This window comes from Tenebrio molitor, chromosome 6 (genome assembly GCF_963966145.1).
Source record: "Tenebrio molitor chromosome 6, icTenMoli1.1, whole genome shotgun sequence".
Classification (NCBI taxonomy): domain Eukaryota; kingdom Metazoa; phylum Arthropoda; class Insecta; order Coleoptera; family Tenebrionidae; genus Tenebrio; species Tenebrio molitor.
Window position 1 is genome coordinate 20,234,288 of NC_091051.1, and position 22,163 is coordinate 20,256,450.

The 22,163-nt window shown below is 32.9% G+C and overlaps 2 protein-coding genes across 3 annotated transcripts in view; one reads left to right on the forward strand and one right to left on the reverse strand.

The window, feature by feature from the left end:
• LOC138133438 (neuroglobin-like) overlaps positions 1–22,163 on the forward strand; it is a 145,169-nt gene that overhangs the window by 81,378 nt on the left and 41,628 nt on the right. The window lies entirely within an intron of this gene.
• LOC138133061 (tenascin-like) lies at positions 7,798–20,308 on the reverse strand. The gene is made up of 7 exons (XM_069050854.1): positions 20,150–20,308; positions 19,869–20,048; positions 19,632–19,814; positions 19,401–19,574; positions 8,335–8,520; positions 8,100–8,282; positions 7,798–8,049 (listed from the first exon to the last, which is right to left on the reverse strand). Exons 1-7 carry the CDS (start codon positions 20,205–20,207, stop codon positions 7,871–7,873), a joined length of 1,143 nt encoding a protein of 380 aa, XP_068906955.1. The 5' UTR covers positions 20,208–20,308; the 3' UTR covers positions 7,798–7,870.

Below are 22,163 nucleotides of genomic sequence, written 5' to 3' on the forward strand. Positions count from 1 at the left end.
AAATGTTATTGCTGGAATGATATATTTCAAATTTTACGTGCGTTAGGTACAACCTTCTCTACGTAGTGTAACGGGCTAAAGCGCCCCATTTTTGACAAAAAATCCCAAAGTCGTGATTTTTGTGTTGAGGGTTCCTTTGCGCTACGTGCTGAAAAACAGTTTTCACTCTGCCTCAGAAACAGTTGTTTAAAATACTCATTTCCAGTAATTCGATGGATACTTGATATAATCACACCATCAACCTCGTTCATTTCCGCATTTTTTTCTTAAAGTTCCTCATCTTCATCGCCCTATGGTGAAGGGCTGAAGAATATCGCCACCCTTTGTGATTTAGGGGAAGTAAGAGTCTTCCGAAAGTCAGAACCAAATTCCACAGTCACCTACGGAAACAGCTTTACTAGCAGGGTAGTTTAGCCACCTTGTTCCTTTCAACTTTACCCTGGGGGCCCACACTCGGGCACTGTGAGCCTTAATTTGAGTGCCTTCGTTCCTTCGTGCCGCGAACTAGTCCGTGGGCGAAACTAGTTCAATTTTAATGCCCATTGTCCTCTACGTGTGACTCAGCGAGCAAAGGTTTGCTGATTTCTCCATTTTCCATCAATTTCATTTAACTAAACCTCACTTCTTTGTTTATTTTGGTCTGTCAACTGTCTTCTCTCATAAAAATCCAACACCCCACATTTCCTGCGACCGCAGCATACGGCAGTACACCATTGGCCCACTCAATTTCACGTGGAATTAACAAAAACACCGAGTTAATAAAAGGGAGAGATAAGAGATTTTAGCTCTCTTCCCGTTTTGCGTGTACACCAAGCTTGTTTACGTTGTGAACGTACCTTCAAATTACCGTCAAGTGCCGCAAAAGGGAAGAAGCTGCTACAATCTCGCTGTCGCAGTCGAGAAATCCACGACTGGACATTTCGCAGAACAATTTCCCGAAAGGCCAGAGTAAAAGCTCAGGTGAGACCTCCAACCTTCTTATCGTCGACCTTCCGTCTTTTTTTCTTCAGCTGGGTAATTTTCTATTGTCTTCCCCAGGCCTTTTTTTTTTATCTCGTCATTCTCGCAAATTATCTTCGACCTACCGCAAAATAACGCCTTCGTGTCCCGGACTCCCCAGAGGCAAGTCCGTGTCCCACAGGAGCTACCGCCGGATTCTTGAGGCGAGCTACTCACAACGCTCCGCGCAGGCGCATCCATCCCCGCCAAAAGCCACCCTCACCGGAGTCCCGGAGTCCAGCTTCCTGCAGCGACCAGCACCGCAGCAACTACGGTCAGAGCTTTTCATTCTTTGCGGAAAATTGCCATCAGGAACGGACGCTTTGTTCCGTTAATCTGCTACCTAGTTGACGCGCAAGTGCGCTGGATTTTTATAAAACAACTTGCGATAAAAATTGTGAAGGGCTAGCTACTACGCGTGATTGTTCGCTCGTATCAGTCAAATATTTTTCAAGTAAATCAACGCCCTGTACGACACGTGGCCACGCGCTCCAATATAGGACAAATTCTCGGGTCAAAAACCGAATTAAATTTTATTTTTACTTTTAAATGGTAGCGGCTTGCTAAATTAATTCAATTTTATTTTTACAACTCCAATTATCAACCCAAAAATACAAATATACAATACACGTTTTTTTCAATGCGCTTGTATCATTGAGTTGCCGGAATTTTCCTCTGAGGTTTTCGGATTTGGACCCAGAGTCAAAATTTTAAACCTTTTTTTCAACCAAATCCGTGGCGCCCTATTTTTGTCGAAAAGGAACCCCCAATACAAAAATTGCTCTACGACTGATACCGAGGCAGTGGACCATCCCTTCAGGTAGGTTACAGTAGAATTTAGTCATTTTTATGTCAACCAGTCTCTCGCTGGACAAACTATAGTCAATAATTAATAATGACAATTACCATCGTAATGACGTTTGAATTAAATTTTTGCTGCCAACTGAAGTGTATTAATCATGGCTATGTCGATTTTTTTTATTTTCAATCGCACGATATAACGTGTCTATCAAGAAGCTTAAAATTAGTCGATGAATGGAGATCTTGTCCGTCTTGTCTTTGTCCGTAGAGATATTCAAATAATTTCTGAATGTTTGAGAGTTACTGCTGTTACATCTACATATAGTCGTTTTCAATGACATCCGTGCTGTCAGTATGACAGAATGTTGGCACCACTTGCTGTTTCAGTTTAGTAATTTTAAATTTCCTAATTTGGCAATTTATCTTGACGCGGCAAATTGACAAATTCAAATTATTATTTATCATTTCCGATAAAAAATGTAGTCTGATTCGGATTCCGAGGATGACTTCGTTTAACCATGTTTTACACCATGTTGAAGATTGAGTTTTATCGTTTGTTGTTGACGTTTCACGAAATGTAAATTTTCTTTTACCATAACCTCAATTTCTTGTTTGACAATCTGCACCAACATATTAAAAATGACACTGACAGCACGGATGTCGTTGAAAACGACTTTACACACTTTAATTAGGAATTGTTGTTTTTGCTTTCGATTTCATGTTTACACAAACTCATTTAATGTTTTTGATACTTGACACTTTACCCAAAATTTACATTACACAGTGGAAGGATATTAACGGTCGCTTGAATAATTGTAGGTTTGTTTGTAGGGTGAAAGTTGAACACTGTTTAGTACTCTAATTTAAATATACTTTAGTATACCAAATGTACCAAACGGTAAAAATGCACTCTACGATATTTACTTGTCTTGTTTTTCATAATACCGTTTACTTTTTTTAATTTTTATAATCTGTAAGTTTAGGGAATTTAAAAAATGGCAGTGGCTTTCGCTTAATTTGTATGCAGTATCATCTATTATTTCTGAATAAAAGTTTAAACAAAATGTTGCTGCCTGTAATGTTCATTAGGTATAACAAATACAGGGTGATTTTGAAACTTGTGCAGATATTTTAACCTGTGATAGAACCCCACAAAAGGTAACAATTAAGCCAATAATGCCTTATACAAATGTTGATATTATTTGAGAAAAAAGGGCCACAAGTTTTTCAAAAAAGTTTGGTAGCCACTAAATTTTATGAAAAAATGGGTCAAAAAAATTATAGTAGACTTTTATTGCTGTTTCAAAATTAAGTCATTTTGACAAGAATCTTAATCTTGACCTCAATTTAAAACAAAAATTGTTTTCACCAAGCTGGAGAAAACCATTATGGTTTTGATCTATGGCAAAGTCCGCGGACATTTAGCTAGCGCGGCAAATCTACGGTGAAAGATTTCCTCAAAGGTCCCAATGCACGAACCTTTGTAAACGTTGTGCAGCATCTTCGCGATTTCAGACGTTTCGAAATAAATAAGCGTGATCTTGGCTGTCAACGAGAAGGTTGCATTTTAGTTGCAGTAAAAGAAATTCTTCACGAAATCCAAGAGTACCACTTCCAGCAGTCATTTTCAATCAACGTGTGGGTTGGAATTGTTGAAAATCACCTCGTAGGTCCCTACTACTTGGCCTTTGAATTGAGACGGTTATTTTCAATTTTTAAACAATGTTTGGTCCGTATTAGGTACTTGAGGAAATTCTTCTAGCAATTCGACGAGTAATGTGGTAGCTTCACGATGGTGTGCCGCTCAGTAAATTCGTCAGAGGCATTCTGAATCGAGTTCGACTTTCTTGGACACGTCGTGCAGAAGCTTGCATTTCAAACGGTGGCAGGCATTTTGAGCTACTTCTTTGATTCTTTTATCATTTAACATCACTTTTATTTTATCAAACGTTCATGATGAAACTCAAAAAACTTAAACGACAAAAGTCAAACATAACCTCGAATGACATAAAAACTTGACTTTTTTAGGTTGATCGAACATCAAAACTGTCTCCTAAATTTGAAAATTTTCAGCGGTTCCCAAACTAACTGATTTCTTTCATTCTTTTGTACATATTTGTAAAGGGTGTTTTTTTTTTTTAATTTGGCGTCGAAGTACGCGTTGGAGAGTCAATTGAGATCGTACCACTCGTGTAAAAGCGTAAGATTTAAACAGCTGATCCGTGATCCGTAACCTGTATAGTCCGTTCACAATCGACGGTTCAACGCCTACTTGGACGCCAAATTTTAAAAAACACCCGTTATAAGCCAAGTTGGGTTATTTTGCCTTCCTTTAATACGTACTACCTCAGGTTAAAATATCTGTACAACTTTCAAAATCACACTGGATAAATATCATCTATTTTACTACATATGTACTTGGAAAAATTTCAAAAAATTAGAAAATATCGATGTTCTGGATTTTAATCATCAATGTGACGAAGCTATTTAATATCGATACATCGATAAATACATGGACGTTTCAGAAAAATCCTTATTCGATGCAGATCCCAAACTGATGATTTTGTGACTCTCTGACAGACCAACCAAGCAAGCGCATCCAACAAAATACCCACACCATCCTCATGGAAGACCGCTTTATCCTTTGTTTCGACGCGTTCGACTTCGAAGGGTTTAATTTATTCGAAAAACCAGTTCTTACAATTGAGAACAGCGAAATGCACTTTTAATGTTTACTTGTATTAAGTACCAAAGCAGCCCCGCAGCCCAAGACCCAAGACAGCTCGAACCCCAGAACCCAGGTCCCGTTTTACTTTTCCAGCATTTTTATATTCGATATCACCGCCCACAAGGACTGAAGAAGAAAGAATAAGGGAGAACCACCAGAAAGAAAAGAAAACAATTTTTTTTATTAAAAGCCTCAAGGTTCCAAATGCCCAAATCCTCAAAAGTCCTCTTGGATTAAGAACCAAATTTAAGCTTTCAAATAGAACATGTTATAACTGAACAAATGTAATGATTAATAATTAATTAATAAAAACTTCAATGAGACGGTTCACCGCTCCATTGGGATCAAGATTATAATTATGTTTTAAAATATAATTTATTAATGTAAAGATATTACAAATTCAATTAACTCATTTTCGAAAAACCACTTTTTAATTATGGAGAATAAAACATTATAAACAAAAAGAACGTGCAAGCAAAATATTTTGTAGGATGGTAAAAGCAAAGGACACTAAAACGTGTTTGTTTATTTTGGACAGTCACTTATCGCCGTGCATTCATTGTTATCGTCTCGTCTCACGTAACCATCTTTACAAAAGCACTGCCGTTTATTTATTAATGCGCACCTCACGTACTGATAATTTGTACATGTTTGACAGTCAATTCCCTGGTCCTTCACCTGTTCATTTTTGCCACAACGAATATGATCTGTAAATAAATAGAATTAAAATAAATATTAATGAAACGATAAAGAAATCTACCTGCATCAGATGAAATTATTAAAAAGAAGATCAAAGACGCACAGAACAATACAACCGCGGATTTCATCTTGTCAAGTGCTTGGTAACTGCAAAGTTTTACCTTGTAATATGTTTTTCCGTGAAAGCAAACCACTTTTCAACTAATTTTAGCAGACTGAATGTGTTGTTTTTGTCTACGAGTAGTATCCCCTCTTTTGAATCCTGTTATCCTCTAAAATTTTCCGAGTACTACTTTAAAATGTAATAATAGTCACCAAACAAATTCTTAATACAAATACAGATCTGGATAAAAGTGATATTATCAGATCGCATCTGTAAATGTCAAGTATGTATTAACAAACGTCATTCAATTTATTTTTAAACAAGAATTTATATTTAATAGGAGTAATTGATAATTATCACGTTTACAGTAACTTTAACGAAAAATATGTAATTTTTATTAAAAGATATAGAACAAACACACATCCAACGTAAAAGGAATCTTGCAAAAGTCTTGTGACTTTTTGTAAACTATACTAGCAATAATATTTTTTGTCCAACCGTACGCGAAACGCGCATTTCGCGTACCTAAAACAGACCGCGAAATCCAAGTTCGCGGCCGTTGCTCTTAACGACGGCCGTTAAAGTAAATGTTATTTTAATATTTGATACAAATTAGAGTTTCCATATAGGACTGCCGTTTAGAATTCCGTGAATTCCGTGTTCTTCCATTTATCTTTCTTTAAATTTACACTTCGTTGAATAGCACGTATTAATTTTTGGCTAACATCACCTTCCTCTGTTTTTATTTTCACCCCTGTAAGTATGTTTCCTATAGGCCTTACCTTCTTCTTTTCTCTGATTGTATATTGGCGCCTCTGTGCATAGTTTTCTGACATTTTTAATTTCAGATTTCTTCACGTTTTTCCTCACACTCAAATTTCTGTCATCTATTATATCAAATTGTTCATTATTAATAGTATGGTATACTACAATATTATATTAAAATTAATATTTGATTTGATCATTTCTAAAATTTACTACCAATAAAGTTTGACGTTTTTTGATTAAACATTTTGTTAAATTCGACTCTATCTCAGTCCCTATTAAAATTACGAGAAAAGTATAGGTAAATACAAAAAAGTTGCCAAATTTTTTCCTTTATAAATTCTATTTGAACATTTTCTCATATAATGAGCGGTTATCGAGTTATTCTGTGAAAACATGTTTTTGCACTTTTCATTTAAGATGGCGGCTCGTGCTCCCCACCCCCAAGGTCGAAAACTTGTATTTTTCATCAATGTCACTACTCAAAAAACATGTACCAAAATCATTAAGTACTACCCCACCTTTTGTAAGGCACATATTTATATTTGTCTTCCTCCCTTTTCTTCTCCTCTAATAATTTTTTTATTTCTCTCTCCTCCCATTTTCACTCTTCGTCTTCCGCTTTGACCTGTCCTTTTCCCCTTTTCCCTTATCCCTTCACACATTTTCCTTTATTCTTCTTCTTATCTGTAGATTTTCTTGAATCTTAATTATCTTTCAGTTCATTTTATCAACTTAGATCAATAGTGTTAAATTACTTTACCTGAGAATGGCATACTCTCCAGTATAGTTTTTTTTTTTTTAGAGTATCACATTATAGCCGACTATTTTGCCAAACCTTTTATCTTTTTCCAAAATTCTTGTTAAACAAGCGTATAAGCTATAAATAAGTACTTGAATTCTTTTTATATCTAATTTGAAACTTGAAAGGTTTCCAGCAGTAAACAAAATAAAAAATATATGTATATTTTTTTATTTGGAATTAAACACATTTCGCTAATTATAATTTGAATACTAATTATAAAATTTCATTTTTGTCGTATTCACAAAATAAACAACAGACCAAATTTTGTTTTTTTAAAATACATATTTATCGCAAAATTCATTATAAAGGACCACTGTTAAATTCACTTGTTTAAATTACATTTCACTTGATGAATACGTTCACTTCACTATTGATTTGCCCATGAATTCGCAAAAAAAACCATTAGCGAATTAAAACGAATAAGTTCCGAGTGAACGACTTCTAACCTAAATGTAAATCTTGTTTGCATAACGTAGCACCGAAGAGAGGGCTTTACAAACAACCGTAATAACAGATATTTGCAAAATTATTCAAGACGTATTAATTTCGTGCCAGAATATTATTATGTATGCATAATGTTTCGTAAAACCTTATTTACTTAATCCGACAAATTTCGGTTCCTCAGTCAAGATTTAACTTTCACAGTTTTGATACGATGTTTTACTTACGAAGTAATTTAACTATTTTGAATTAGTTCCCATTCACATCGTTCTCTAAATTACGTTCCCCCATTTTAGGATAATTAAAGCATAACAATAATCTAATAATGATTTGCGTGGGATGGAATTAAATGGTTAAAATGTTTAACTAAATGGGGTCAAAATAAGGAGAATAAATTGCACGATTTTTCATTTAAAATTTATTAAAAGCATCATATCTATAAAAAAAAATATTAACAATAGTAGCACCATTATTGTGATTAAAAATAAAAGCGAGTAAACAAAAATTGGACTGACGAAACCAATTTCAACTAGACCACAGGACAACTGTCAGCAAGAATGCACTCATGCGTTTTGTCATCAAGTACATATCCGTCTTGGCAGAAACAACCAGCGACGCATCTTCTTTCACAAACTCTCGTGGGTTGAGAGCAAGTACCAGGACAAGGACTACCACACGTTTTATATATTTCGTTTGCTTTACAAATTACTACAATAGAATTAAGCTGTAGAGAAAACAAGCTGTAAAAGAATTTTTACCTTGATAGCAACTGTCCTGTGGTACACATGGACCACCCAAAGTACTCCTGACATATCCTTTCTTACACACGCATGTTTCCAAACAGACTTCGGGGCAAAGTCGTGGTACATTGTTGTCACATGTTAGTGGACACAATGAGCCACATTCTGTAAATTCCTCATTTTCCGTACACTTCGGGACATCTGCACAAAAGTGATGATGAATCCAGAAGAAATGTTTTATAGATCTACTTACTTTCACACGCTGCTACCGGTACACATTGTCCATTTTCACTTTTCCTTACAAAACCTTCTTTGCAGAAGCACCCTTCAACACAAACGTCAGGACATATTTTAGGGACGCCTTTGTCATTGCAAGTCTCTGGGCATAAAGTGCCACACTCCTCATATACCTCGTTTGAAGTACAAATAGGGATGTCGCCTAGAAATTCAAAGTCAGGCAAATTAAATTTTATTGTAAATTAACTTACGGGCAGCAGCAAGTCCAAGAAGAAGCAGTCCGGTAGTGATAACGGGAAACATTTTGATTTATTGGTATTTGGTTCTATTCCAAGTCTGAGTTGACTCTGGCTGTTCTGTGATTCCAGTGCACTACTTAAATACCTACCTGAGATAGCATAATTAGTGTAAATTCGAAAACATGTTTATTGGTGGTAGGTACTTGACTCCAAAAAACAATTTTGGTTTCGAAATAATGTATCTAAAAATTGTTATCAAGATTAAAGTTGCCAAAAATTTGTAAATAAAATATTTTTTTTAAATTTTAGAGAATCGAAATTCATACAATGACTTGATGAATTTAAAAAGAAATGTAAACATTTTGTATAATATTAATTCACCTGAATTTCAGTAACAATTTTTTTAGTTTGAAATAATGTTATAAAGAAATTCTCCAAACACATTGTGATGATAATAATCAAAATATTAGTCAGATCATCTACGCTTGTTTGAGATATCTCGATGCACTAGTTTTTAAGATTTTTGTTTATTCCGAGGTTTGTTCCATCGTAGGCTTTGTTATCATTAACCTTTCGAGTGGTATATGATAATCTGTTTACTCATCCCAAAATAATCAAAATACTAATTTAGAAAAATCTGGAAGTACAATTCTGAAATGAAATGAATACAATAAACTTACACTTTTGTAATATTACTTACAAAACACGCAAAAAATTATTAATTTACCTCGATCTCTCTGTCTCTCGAATAATAATTTGACGAAATTTTGAAGAATCCATTTTTTAGTTTGAACAAAAGAAACTATACTTAAACATCAAACAAAAAATAACGCCTCCATTTTACATCGATTTATGATCATAAATCTACTATCTACTACTATCTACTATCTACTATCTACTATCTACTATCTCTCAATCTTAGCATATTATTTGGTGTTGAACTTAAGATGTGAAGACCTAAAATTAAAAAATAGTATATTATGATACAAGTTTATTAGGAAGCCTTTAAAGGACGCACGACGAGTTTAACGTCGCAAGTGCTTTAAAGGCCCTTATAAACGTGTATCATACGCAATTTTTTATAATACCTGCACTACAGTCTGAAAATTATAACAAAAAAAGTAAATTGAAATATCTTTTCCGAAGTAATCTGTCATTAATCGTTAATATAGAAATGGTCAATTGTTGTTGTTTCGTTGCCATGTATATTTGTTATAAATTGTGTACCTATAAATGTGTATTTATCATTGTTCAAAATGTAGGTGAATTTGTTGTTATGCTTAGATAAGACTTTAAAGCTTTAGTATTTTAAAGGCCCTTTTTCGCACGTATTTTAGTGTCAAAAATAGGGATTATGATTCAGGTATAATAAAAAAAATATATATTTTGTAGAGTAAAACAAGTTTACTACTTCTGATTTCTTAATTTGATATCTGGAAAATTTGTTTCTTTTTGAAAGTGAAACATTGCAAATATCAAATATTTAAAAACATTAATTCTCAAATCTTATTTTATATAGGTATAGTCGTTTTCAATAACATTCGTGCTGTCAATATGACATATATGACAATATGACAATTTGGCAATTTACCTTGACGCCGCGGCAAATCGACAAATTCAAATTATTATCTATCATTTCCGACAAAACAAAGAACTTACCTAGTGTAATCATGTTTTATACCATGTTGAAGATAGATTTCTTGTTTGTTGTTGATGTTTCACGAAATATAAATTTTCTTTTACCATATAACCTAAAATTCTTGTTTGACATTTTTTTAACTAGGATTTGCTTATACTCTGAATACTGGTTATGAATTTGTGTGTACAGTCTGCGCCAACATATTAAAAATGACACTGACAGCACGGATGTCGTTGAAAACGACTATAGTTTTACTAGTTTTAAAAAGTAGAAACCAGAAACCACAATATTTCACAAAACGGAATGATCTTCGATACAAATAACATTAAAAATAAAGAAAATTCATTCTCGTTTCCACCATTTGAAAAACCCAACATTATATTCATTACATGAGCGGCATATTTTGTCCTTGTGTCAATTAATGAAAGCTCGCAAGGATTCTTAAAAACCAAATTCATTCAGTATCAGATGAACTATTTCTACCGTATTGATATAATACATTCATTTTTGTTTTACACCAGAGTAGGCTATTTAAATTTTTTTAAATGTTGGTATCGGGGCTATGTCAAAATAACAAAATCAAAATTGTTCGAACTGCCAGTGTCAAATTTGACATTATTATATTAAGTATTAAGGTAAATTAGTTTTAAATTTGTGCAATATTTACATTTACCACTAAATACACACATTATTGAGTCCTCGAAACTATGTAGTTAATTGGAAAATGATAATGGTTGGCTACATGGTCATGAATTTTGACAAGAAAGTGTAACCTCAAATATTATACATGATGTATATTGTCATTCAGCCACAGTCTTACCATACAACTCGCCAAATTTCCATAGCCTACTCTGGTCTAAAACAAAAGTGAATGCACTGTATACCGGGTAAATAACGAAAAATCTTTGACATTGTATCTTGCTTATTTTTTATCCGATTTGAATAAATGTCACATCAAATGAAGTTGTTCGAAAAACACACAACATTATCTGATTTGATGTTTTTATCTTCTATTTTTTGACAGACGATAGCCAACTTTTTTTTCAAATTACACTGTATATTTTTTTATTAGTTTTTATTATAGAGAATTTTCTTTCGAATATAAAGAAAATACAAAAAATAATTGAAAAATCAAAATTCAAGTAACCAAATTTATAAACAATAAAAAAATTATCCTAGTACGCTACTGAGTTGAAAGACATAATTGAGAAAAAAGGAAAAAGATACTGGAAATTTCGTGCAAATTTTCAATCTCAAAAACAAAAAGACTTTTACTAGAAAGAAAAATTTGTATTTAACTTCCATTCATCGTCACCAACTACCGACCTTTTTTTGACATGCATTTCGAGGACACCTGTAATGAATAAGAAAACGTTTGCTTTTCCATAACCGTTCCTTATCTTTTTTATATTCACCATATTGTATTATAATTATTATAAATAGATAAAATGGGCGCCATACTTCTATATAAAAACATCAATTTAAACCGCTTTGATGTGGTTTTTAAATTAAATGTTTCCTCAAGTTTGTGTAAACAGTCCGATTTCCAAAAATGTATATCTCTTATATGAGTACGTGATAAAAATTTAATTGGCAAACACTTAAATAATTTTTAATAAACAATAACAAGCAATGTATAGGAATATTCTCGAACAAAAACGGATTTTTTCTTTCCTTTCCAGAAACCACGATCTTAGTTTCCAAAACCGAATGAAAGGTTTTATGTTTGTTGTTTACAAAAAAAGAAGATAAACTAAGAACAAATTATGAAATAAGTCTCCACAAAAGTATTACGTATCTATTAAGATATAAAAGTAAGTTGAAGCAAACAACAAAAACTCCTGAAAATATTGAGACTTTTTTCAGTTCTCGTTTCTCGTTTTTTTATCGGGTGGTTTGTGGAGTCAATTTACCAAAAAGAAACCAAATTAGAGTTTAAAAAATGAAATTTTATCCTGGACGAAAAAAACCTCGAGCGTAATTCGATGAGATAATTTAATGAATAATGATAGGTAGGTAATTATGAAAAATTTAATTCGCCATTTTGCACGTCAATTTATTACAAGCTGTGTCAATGTTTAAGAATGTTGGTTCGTTTTCATAACAACAAACAATAATCAGGTTCGAAAAAGTTTGCCATGGAAGTTTAAGCACATTTTATCCAGATGCAAAGTTAGGGCTAACTTTATCCGATGTCAAAGTGACAAATGCATCGCGGCTTATGGGATTTTTTATACATGAATTAAATTATCGTAGAAAATAACCAGAATCGTTTGTTCGTAGTTCGTAGTTAGAAATGTAACAAAGCAAAATAGAAAAGGAGTCGGTAGAAAACACAGACAACAGGGTAACGGTAAAGCCCGATAGTCGTAGAAATCAAAGGTGTGAGTGAGAGAGAGAGAATGAAAATTACGAATTAATTAGAACAGTTTTGGGAAATCAACCAATGGAGAACAATTTTTAGAAGTCGCAGATCAACGGAATTAAGTGCATGACATGACACTTGCGTAATAGCCCAATTTAGGTTTCAAAATAATGTTAATGTCCTAGTGTGTTGTTATTGAACGATAATGATACAGTTTTCTGATACGTTATTAGAGAAATAATCCCCTAGGGCATTATCTTCAAATAACAGGCTCTAGGGCGTTATAAGGTCTTTGTTGCTTAGTTACGACCAAATTTTGACTGATAGGTATAAATTAATCAAATCATTGTCAATCCAAAAACACACGAAACTAGTCGGACATTAAGTTTTGAAGGCACCACGGGTGTTATAATGATACGCCCTCGGTCGGCGTACTGCCCTCGGGCCGGAGGCTCTCGGGTTTCACTCTGCCGACCTCGCGCGTTATCAACCTTATAACACCCTTGATACCTTAATAATAATAACTATAATTTGTTTCATTTTTAATTCTGTCTGTTTCTTGATGGTGATATTTATTATTGTATAGAGTCAATAATTTAGTGTCCTTTTTTAGAGTTCTAATTCAACAACAAATTATGTAGGTACATTCGGTCTGGTCCTAACAAAAGTCTAAATTTAAACATTAAACAAAATTGTGGTGGTAAACGGAAACTGTTATTTCAAAAGTTCTAGAGGTATCGAAAAGGTGTCGCAATCGGCGTAATAAGTAAAGTAGAACCGAGCTGTTTGGTCACTTTGGTCAAGTAGGGGTTGCGAAAGTGGGGTGCTCGAAAAATGATAAAACCGAACGCGGGACGGGAAACAAGGCTTTTTTTATTCACTCGGGGTTTGACCTCCAAAATAGCCGAAGGTACGTTCAGTACTTCCAGCAAACATTTGTGATCACGTGCTTTACATTCACAAGGTAAATTATTCTTGCATTCATCTTGATCGTCCAGTGGTAGTTTCCATTTCCCTAATCTCGGCATTTATTCATTTTAAACCATCAAGTTCATCTAACTCTTCATTTCCATCTCTCCTCCTTCCTGTCAGCACAGGAAACGAATCTATTGTATGGACTTGTTTAAGACCGCTTGTTGGTTTCGTTGCTTTTTTCTATCTTGAATTTCCGAAAGACACCTTAGTTTCTCACTTCGCTGGCGAGGATTGAAATCATTTTGGAGAACATAGGAACCATCAGATAAAATCGGTTGATCTGAAGTTTATCTTAAAATTATTAAACCAAAGAGCATTAAATAATTTTTCTTTAGTCGCTTAACAAATTTGTACAATATAATATTCTTTAGATTTTACCTATTTTCACATGCAAATAAGCCAATGTTTTTATACAGGGTTATTCAGGAAGAGGACGAGCCTGACCAGGTAAAAGTGCAACCCAAAATACATTTTTCAAAGCATTCATTGTTTTTTGGTCTTTAAAAATTAAATCAGGAATCCAAGTAGGTATTCTATTAGTTTGTCATTGCATTTTTCGTTCATTTTCTTTAGAAACAATTTTTTGTTTCAGGTACGTGGCCTTCATTCGTAAGACATCAATAACAAATGACCAAATATCAGCAAATATCAAGGTTTGATATTTAATTTAAATTTCTTCAAGTTATTCTTTGTAGTACGTTTATATTCAATAAAAATTATCATTTACTTATTTATTTGTGATGTTTATGTCATCACAAAAGAATGTATTTTATTCAGATTATTTTCTTCAAGTAATCAGTTTTTAACTATCCAATTGTTATTGAATTGTTAAAAAGATAGTCATCGTCAGTTGACGATAAATTTAGAAGTTTAAAAAATTGTTTGACTCGATTTTTTAATGGTTCATTAAACTTAAACTTACAGTTAATTAACTGTTATTTATTCTTTGGATTTTACCAGTGATAGTTACTAACTAACCAGTGATGGTTAAGTTGTAATTAGCAATCTACAACTTCTAGTATTTGTTAAGTAGATATTGACAAAAGTACAACAAATTATTAAAAAAGTGCCAGTTGTCACTCAATTCCTTTCTTAACTTAATACTCTTATATTAACAACAATATTGCCTGTGGTTACGCAATAAACGGGGTGTCACAATACATTCAACATAACATAATTTATAATAATTTTGGACTGAAAATTACTTTGTACTTTTGACTAATAAAGTCTGTTTTATAAATTTTGTGATTTAATTCATTATACCTAGTGATTAACTTAAAGAAGTCAGGTCCAGCAAGATTAATTAGCATTTTATTAAAAAACCTTAATAGTGGTAAAAACAATGGATGGCCGTATCACGATACCCTTATTAAATTTAATCATGACTCTAATTACCATGGTGACGAATTCATCTCTTTCTGGTAGGTTATAATTGCAAAAATCTATATCGTTTTATGTTTACTTTAATAACGGTGCCGTGATACGACCCAATATGATCAATAAGGCAATAAATTTATATTTTAGTAATTAAGAATGAAAAATGGTTGCCTCAAATCAACAAGGAGTAATTTCCAATGAGAGACAGCACATCTGATTGATGAGCTCTCGAAGAATCAATTAGATGTGCTTGTCTTTTAATGACAATCTCCTATCACAAAACAACAAAAATTAAGACTAATGGAATACATAAAAGTACAAGTAAACCACTTAAGAATCATTGTTTTTAATTTGTTTTAATACTGAGATTTTAAACATGCCACAATATTAACTGGGCAAGTCATGTTGAAAATATCTTGCCAACATTATAAACTGAAATGTAACGCATAATTACCCAACTCATGGTATAAAAAGGTTGAATAAACGTCCCACTATTTATGTAATAGTTAACCATCAGTTAAGTATAACTAACAATTAGGTAACTGAAAATTTGACTAACACAATGTCTTAAAAAATTCAGCAAGACTGTAAATTCTCTGTACTCCAATCCATATACAAATACTCACATGAAAAACAACAGAAAATTTTTATATTATAAACATTATAGGATAAATAAATGTCATAAATAAAGTGACTAAAAATAAATTCTTGTAAATATGTCATTATGACGATAGATAAGATAGATAACAAGTACATTTTATATCTGCTATTCTGTTCTTTTTCTGTAGAACCTAAAAAGCTAGTTGTTTCGCAATTTAAAATTAAATATTTATTTAAACATTGTTTGCTAATTTAACCGGGATTCTAAACCGGTACCCTACGAAAATAGCAACCAGGAATAAATTAACGTCACGTGGTTATAAAAATCAATACGCTTATCATGTCTTTATTTTCCATTTATTTCTATTAAGAATATAAAATGCATTGCAAAGTTGGTGAAAAACTAGTTACTATTTAATAAAATACTGATTTAAATCAATGTATTTATTCTCATAAATGTACATTCTGTAAAAAATAAAATAAATTGGTCAAATGAATATAAATTCATTAAAATTTCCATTTTCCTACGTTTTTGCAATGTTGCTGAGATACACATTCTGCCCCAATGCTTTTTCTAATGTAGCTATCTTGTCTCGCAACACAAACTAAAGAACAAGGCTCAGGTTTATCGTTTACGCAAGTTGGAGGACAAAACATTCCTCATGTAACAAATTTCTCATTTTCGCCACATATCATCACATCTAAACATCAATTTAGATTGATGTTTTCTTTTATAAAAATGCTATTCTAATAGCAACTTGACACGCATCGATCCCTTCTCGCCTTCTTTAATGTAACCCTCTTGACAAACACATTCACCAATGCAAAGCTCGATACAGGGAAGGGTAACATTATTTTGACAAGTGGCTTGACAGGGTGAAGCGCGTCTCGTAAAATATTCGTTTTGGTCGCATTGGGGGATGTTCGCTACGAAGACAAATATGTATAAGTGTAAAAACATTTTAGGATAGTAACTTACTATCCCAGTAAGTAAAACTCAAAAGAAGTACGTTAATTAGAACAATTTGCATTTTATGAAATGACTTTGTGATCTGGTTTTTTGTTCTGAAACCATTTGTTTAAATACTTTGTACTGAATTCATCGTGTTTGTTAGGTCAGGTTATTTTTTTCCTATGTAAATATTTAAGACGTTTTAATCTATTTTTATCCATAAAGAAACATTTATGTTATCAGAAGAGTCAATTGTATGCCTAAATATGAAACAAAAATGTTTTTGTAAATTTAATTACTAATTACATACAGAGGAATATTTTGCTATACTTGTTTTATAAAAATTGGATGAATTTGCTTTGTGTAGTAGTTAATAATAAATAATTTATTTGTGTTAAAGTGAATTATTCCAAATTGAGTTTTTCTGATTGAAAAGTTTGGGTAATAGGTTTTTTCATATATAATACAATAAGTGGTCTAATTTTTTCCGACAAAATTTGTCATTTAAGACATGAGTAGCTTTTGCAACGAAAATTACACGAGTCGACGAAGGAGACGAGTGTACTTTTCCAAAAGCAAAAGCTACGAATGCCTTAAATGACAAATTTTGCAGAAAAAATTAGACCACGAATTGTATTCGACTTGACAATCCACCGAGAAAATTTTTATCGAGTTAACCTAATAAATTTGACGTTTCATTTTGACATAAATTTTTTCGGTGAAAAATCACTAGTTATTTTTTCACTCAGCTGGTTGTTTTTTCACTCTGCTCGGTGTTTTTTCACTATAAATCAATTTGATTGGTCCAAATTTGAAAAATGCTGCAATTCGATTGGTTAAAAATTTTCGAGTTGGATTGTCATTTATAAACAACTATTTACGAGTCTTGGGGCATGGTATGATTCTGTTGGTGGGTAGAATGTGTTCTCTCTTCTTACACTCTTATAGCGAGATTTAATGAGCAAATAACCCAAAAACGAAACCCATCGTAGTAATGGACTGTGTGCAGGTAAGCGGGAGCAGAGGTCTCGGAGACACCAGCGCTCGCAGTGGCGCTAGTAGGAACCATTGGTTCGCTTGCAAGGCAGATGTTTATACCGTATGTTTTAAAAAATTTCTGGTCAAGTAGGCTCTGAAAAACAAAAGCATTAAAAACGTATGGCGTAACTTGAATAAATCAGGCGTAAATGTGATTATTACGATAATTGTTTTGAACGAATTGTTATAAAATGACAATTTCCGGAAAAGCTTCGGAAGGGTCCTTTTCCTATGATTCTGCGAGAATTGGCGTTGGTAATCCGTGATTTAATACTCCCGCGGCGCCGTTCTATCCTTCTATCCCGCCGTTCGTCTTCCTTGGTTATTATACATAGTTATTAAATATTTCAAGTAATTGATAGTTGTAATTGATAAATAAATCATGACGAATGGTTCAAATGACCTTCATTTGACCCGGTCGAGCCGCCTGTGGGACACTTCTACTCCTAGGACTTGATGTAGGTGCTTCTACTCCGCCCAGAAAAAACCTTAACCGTCTATGGAGATATACAAAGGCGCGATTTTAGACCGCTTGAAGATAAAACAATTTATCATTTATAAATTATTTATGAAGACGCATTATCGCGGGTTATACCTACTAATAATTGACAAATAATACGGAAATTATGAAAAAATAAATGATGCAATTCAACATATAGGTCATGCCAAAACCAAATAACCGCCAACGCTGCATTCTACACAGAAAATCAACCGGCAATGTTGTGTACTTAGATTTGATCGCTTTGGCATAATATCAGAACTGCCATTTTTGTTTTCACCAACTTATTCAACAGTTTGGTGGTGGTATTTGGTTTTGGCATGGCCTATACCTACATTTGCATGTACGCAAATGCATTTATACAGAGTGTCTCAAAAATGGCGCCCAATCTCCTAAGAGTCTTAAAGAATAGAAGTCTGGTAAGATAAATCTCAATACAAAGTTTGATCGGAGCAATAGATTTTGATGTATTTCCTTTATTAACAAATTTTACAGTTGAATTATAAATTACTTTACTGTTTTAATTTTTCCAAGACCCCTTTGGGTAGTGGAACAACACAGAAGTCCTTCTTTTTGGAGTAATGACCTACCAAAATACGCTAAAATAACAGCGGCAACACTGACTTCAAAAGAGAATGGTTTAGTTGATTGTGCATACCAACCGATGTGCGATGTTCCCACATTTGCTTACTTTAAACTGTGTATAACTTGGAAACTAGCCAAAGGAAAAAAAAATTTCACAATGAAATTCAACTCAACTCTTCAAATATGTTAACAACTCAAAAGATTGGGCGCCATTTTTGAGACAGCCTGTATATAACACAATTAAAAAAAATACGCAACAGGTAATATTTATGCTAATGATGTAGTTAGTAAAGAATAAATAATAATATTTTGATTCATTTTTAATTCAAAGTCACAAATGTAAAGTAAATCTAATAGCATTAGGGTTAATTAATGAGTAATTGTCCGTAAACATTTAAAACCGATTTATATTAATGATAATGACGAAGAACTTAAAGAACTGAGATTAATTTTGATCGATTGCAATTATTACACTGTTTCTCGTTGAAAGCTTGTTGGCTTGGAGGTCGAGCGATTTTGCCTGTTGACAGTTTTTCGAGACAAATTAATAACAAGGTTTGAATTGCTAAAAGAAAAAATAATTAATCACTCTAAATTCGTCTACATCTATAGCTCATGTTATGTAACAAAGTGGAGAGAAGTGTCAGGACGCCTTAAAAAACTTCTTACTATGTACTTATTCTAACTTTATTGTAGAATTTAGTAAAATTTGTATAAGCTACATTAATGGTATATTCCGTTATTTTCTTTATTTCTTTATTGTTACATAAATTCTTTACACAAATTGTTTTAAATCATTAAGTTCATTCTAAGAATTCGTAGGACAGTTGTCTCTTTTAATACATTTTCCAGTTTGATCATCCAGAAGGTAACCATCTTTACAGAAACAACCTCTAAGGCACTTTCTTTCACAAGTTCTCACCGGTTGGGCACAGGTGCCCGGACACAGAGTACCGCATTCTTTGTAAATTTCGTTCTCACCACAGGCTAGAATTTCAACAAAATATTAGTCAAAAAATCTTTGTAGAAAATCAGAAAACTTACTGTTTTGACAACTGACTTCGGGAATACATCGTCCACTGAGTTTCTCCCTCACGAAACCGTCTCTGCAAGTGCATCCCTTTATGCACACAAGGGGGCAAATTCTTGGCTCAGTTTCATTACAAGTTTTAGGACACGCCGTTGCGCACGTTGAAAATTTTTCATTTTCGCTACATATTGGAACATCTAAATATACAAATAATGATAAAAAAAAATCATAATATAAAGAACAACAATTACTTTCACAGGACTCTGGCACGCAGCGTCCGTTAGGACCTTCCCTGATGTAACCTTTCTTGCAAACGCAACCAATAATACAATTATCAGTACAAACCCGAGGGTTCTTATTTTGACAAGTCGGGGGGCAAGCTGTACCACAAGAGGTGAATTCTTCATTGTCATTGCATTGTTGAATATTTGCTGAAATGCAGTTTAAAAGTGCTATTACAATATTCAATAAATTAATGTAAAGTGTTAATAAACAATCACAATAGACTTCGATCGATAATTTATAAACTTACCCGCTATGGCTGAGCCCAGTAGCAGCACAACAGCGAGTGTAACTGATGGAAGTTCCATGTTGTTTATGCAAATTCTTAAATTGTGGTCGTTTGGTCTCCTTTAAATACTAATATATGTAACAGGTCGAGTAAATATTTTTTATAAATATTTAAGGTGAGATTTATCTTAAATCGTAAAGGATTAACAGATAAAAACTAATTTACATTTTTAATTACAGAACGGTAATAAAAATAAGTGTTTTTATACTGTTTATGGAAAATTAATTTGTTTGTGAACTAGATGTAAACAAACAAAATCCGTAGGGTACACTGTATGTATTATTATCTTAAATTATTTGTTTCACTCACTCCATATGACATAGAAACTCATATTTTTAAATGAAGCCATAAAATTATTGCGTTTATTTGATTAACATCTTTATTAAACGAGATAAATATTTGACAGGATAATATATGTACGAGTATGTTTTCTTTGTGTGTATTTTTTGTTCAAAATTATAAACAGTGTTCGGTATCAATTATTTTTGCAAGAAAATTATTTAAAAAACGGTTGGAGCTGATATATTAACGGATATTTTAAAATATCGTGGACAAACTTTGTGTAAAAAATAATGAGATCGAGTATCACAAAGAAGAACCTAGGAATTGAATGCAGGCTGCCAAAAAATCTGGATCTGTGATATGGAGAAAGTTAAGAAAAAGAAGAGCAAGAAAGAAAAATATTTTTGATTAAATAAAAAAAAAACAGTAAAACCTTTCAATAGCGGGCACAAAAACTTATTGGAAAAATGACCACTATAAGGAGGTGGCCGTTATTGAGAGTGCACAATAAATAAACCACGTCGATTATTTTTATGATTACTTTATTAAGACTAAATATTTTAAACATTACCTGCCATATTATACCGTGTAATTAAATTTTTTTGACGTATTTTTCAATAGAGGTTTGTTTTAAGTTCTTAATTTTTCTTTGTAAAACCTGAGATTCATCATTTGATAAAATGTTAACAACTTCTATAGCTAGTTCACTTTTATCGTGACAGAATAGAAAATTTTGTACTTCCCTTTGACACCCTTCACCCATATCATTGATATTTGAGGTATAAATTTCAGATTATTCCACATCACTTTTACTATTTGAATCAGCGCCTGAATCACAAGAACGTAAACTAACTCAAAATCTGTGAAACTACAGCCACCTTCATCATTTTTAAATACACAGCAGGGTTAAATTTCCATTCAGAAAAGATTAAAGGATGTTATGATTTTAGGTATCTTTTGTCAGAACAATTTATGACCGGTACCTATTGAGAGGTAAAATTGCAGGTAATTTTCCAATAGTACCTTTGTCGGTGTGGCCGTGGTCGTTCTTAGAGATGACCGTTTTTCAGAGGTGGCCGAAAATAGAGGTTTTATAATATTCTCAATTTGGTTGTAGGTTGTAAAATTTTACGGTACTTTAAGTTAAAGATCTTGCCGAGCTTATAAATCCTAGTTTACTACTATCAGGTAATATTTTAAGCAGGGTTGTATTGTACATTTTGTATATTTGCATTGTACGGCAAATAGCACGCACCGCTTCCCAACCTTTTCAAACCCAACCATTGTGCCCGTTAATTGCTCATAATATGCAATAAAATTTTACGACATACAACCAAGTTGAGAATACTATACAGTATTTTCAAAAGGTGCCATAAGAAGCAATACTATACGTCACGTCAGGCAGATTAAAAATGGGAATCACTGTATTTAATATACATAATATTCACTTATACTCGTAATACCACGAGTAGGCAAAATTATGTCGATTATTTTTGTGATGCTGTCACGATTGTCACCCATGCTTGAATTTGAATATCACGAGTGATATTCTCAAGCGTGGGGAATATGAGTGAGAACACCACAAAAATAGTCTACTTAACTTTGACTAAGAGTGGTATTCGAGGGATTATTCAACGAATAAAATTAATAATAAATTTTTCTGATAATCATCACTAGTGAAAATAACCGATAA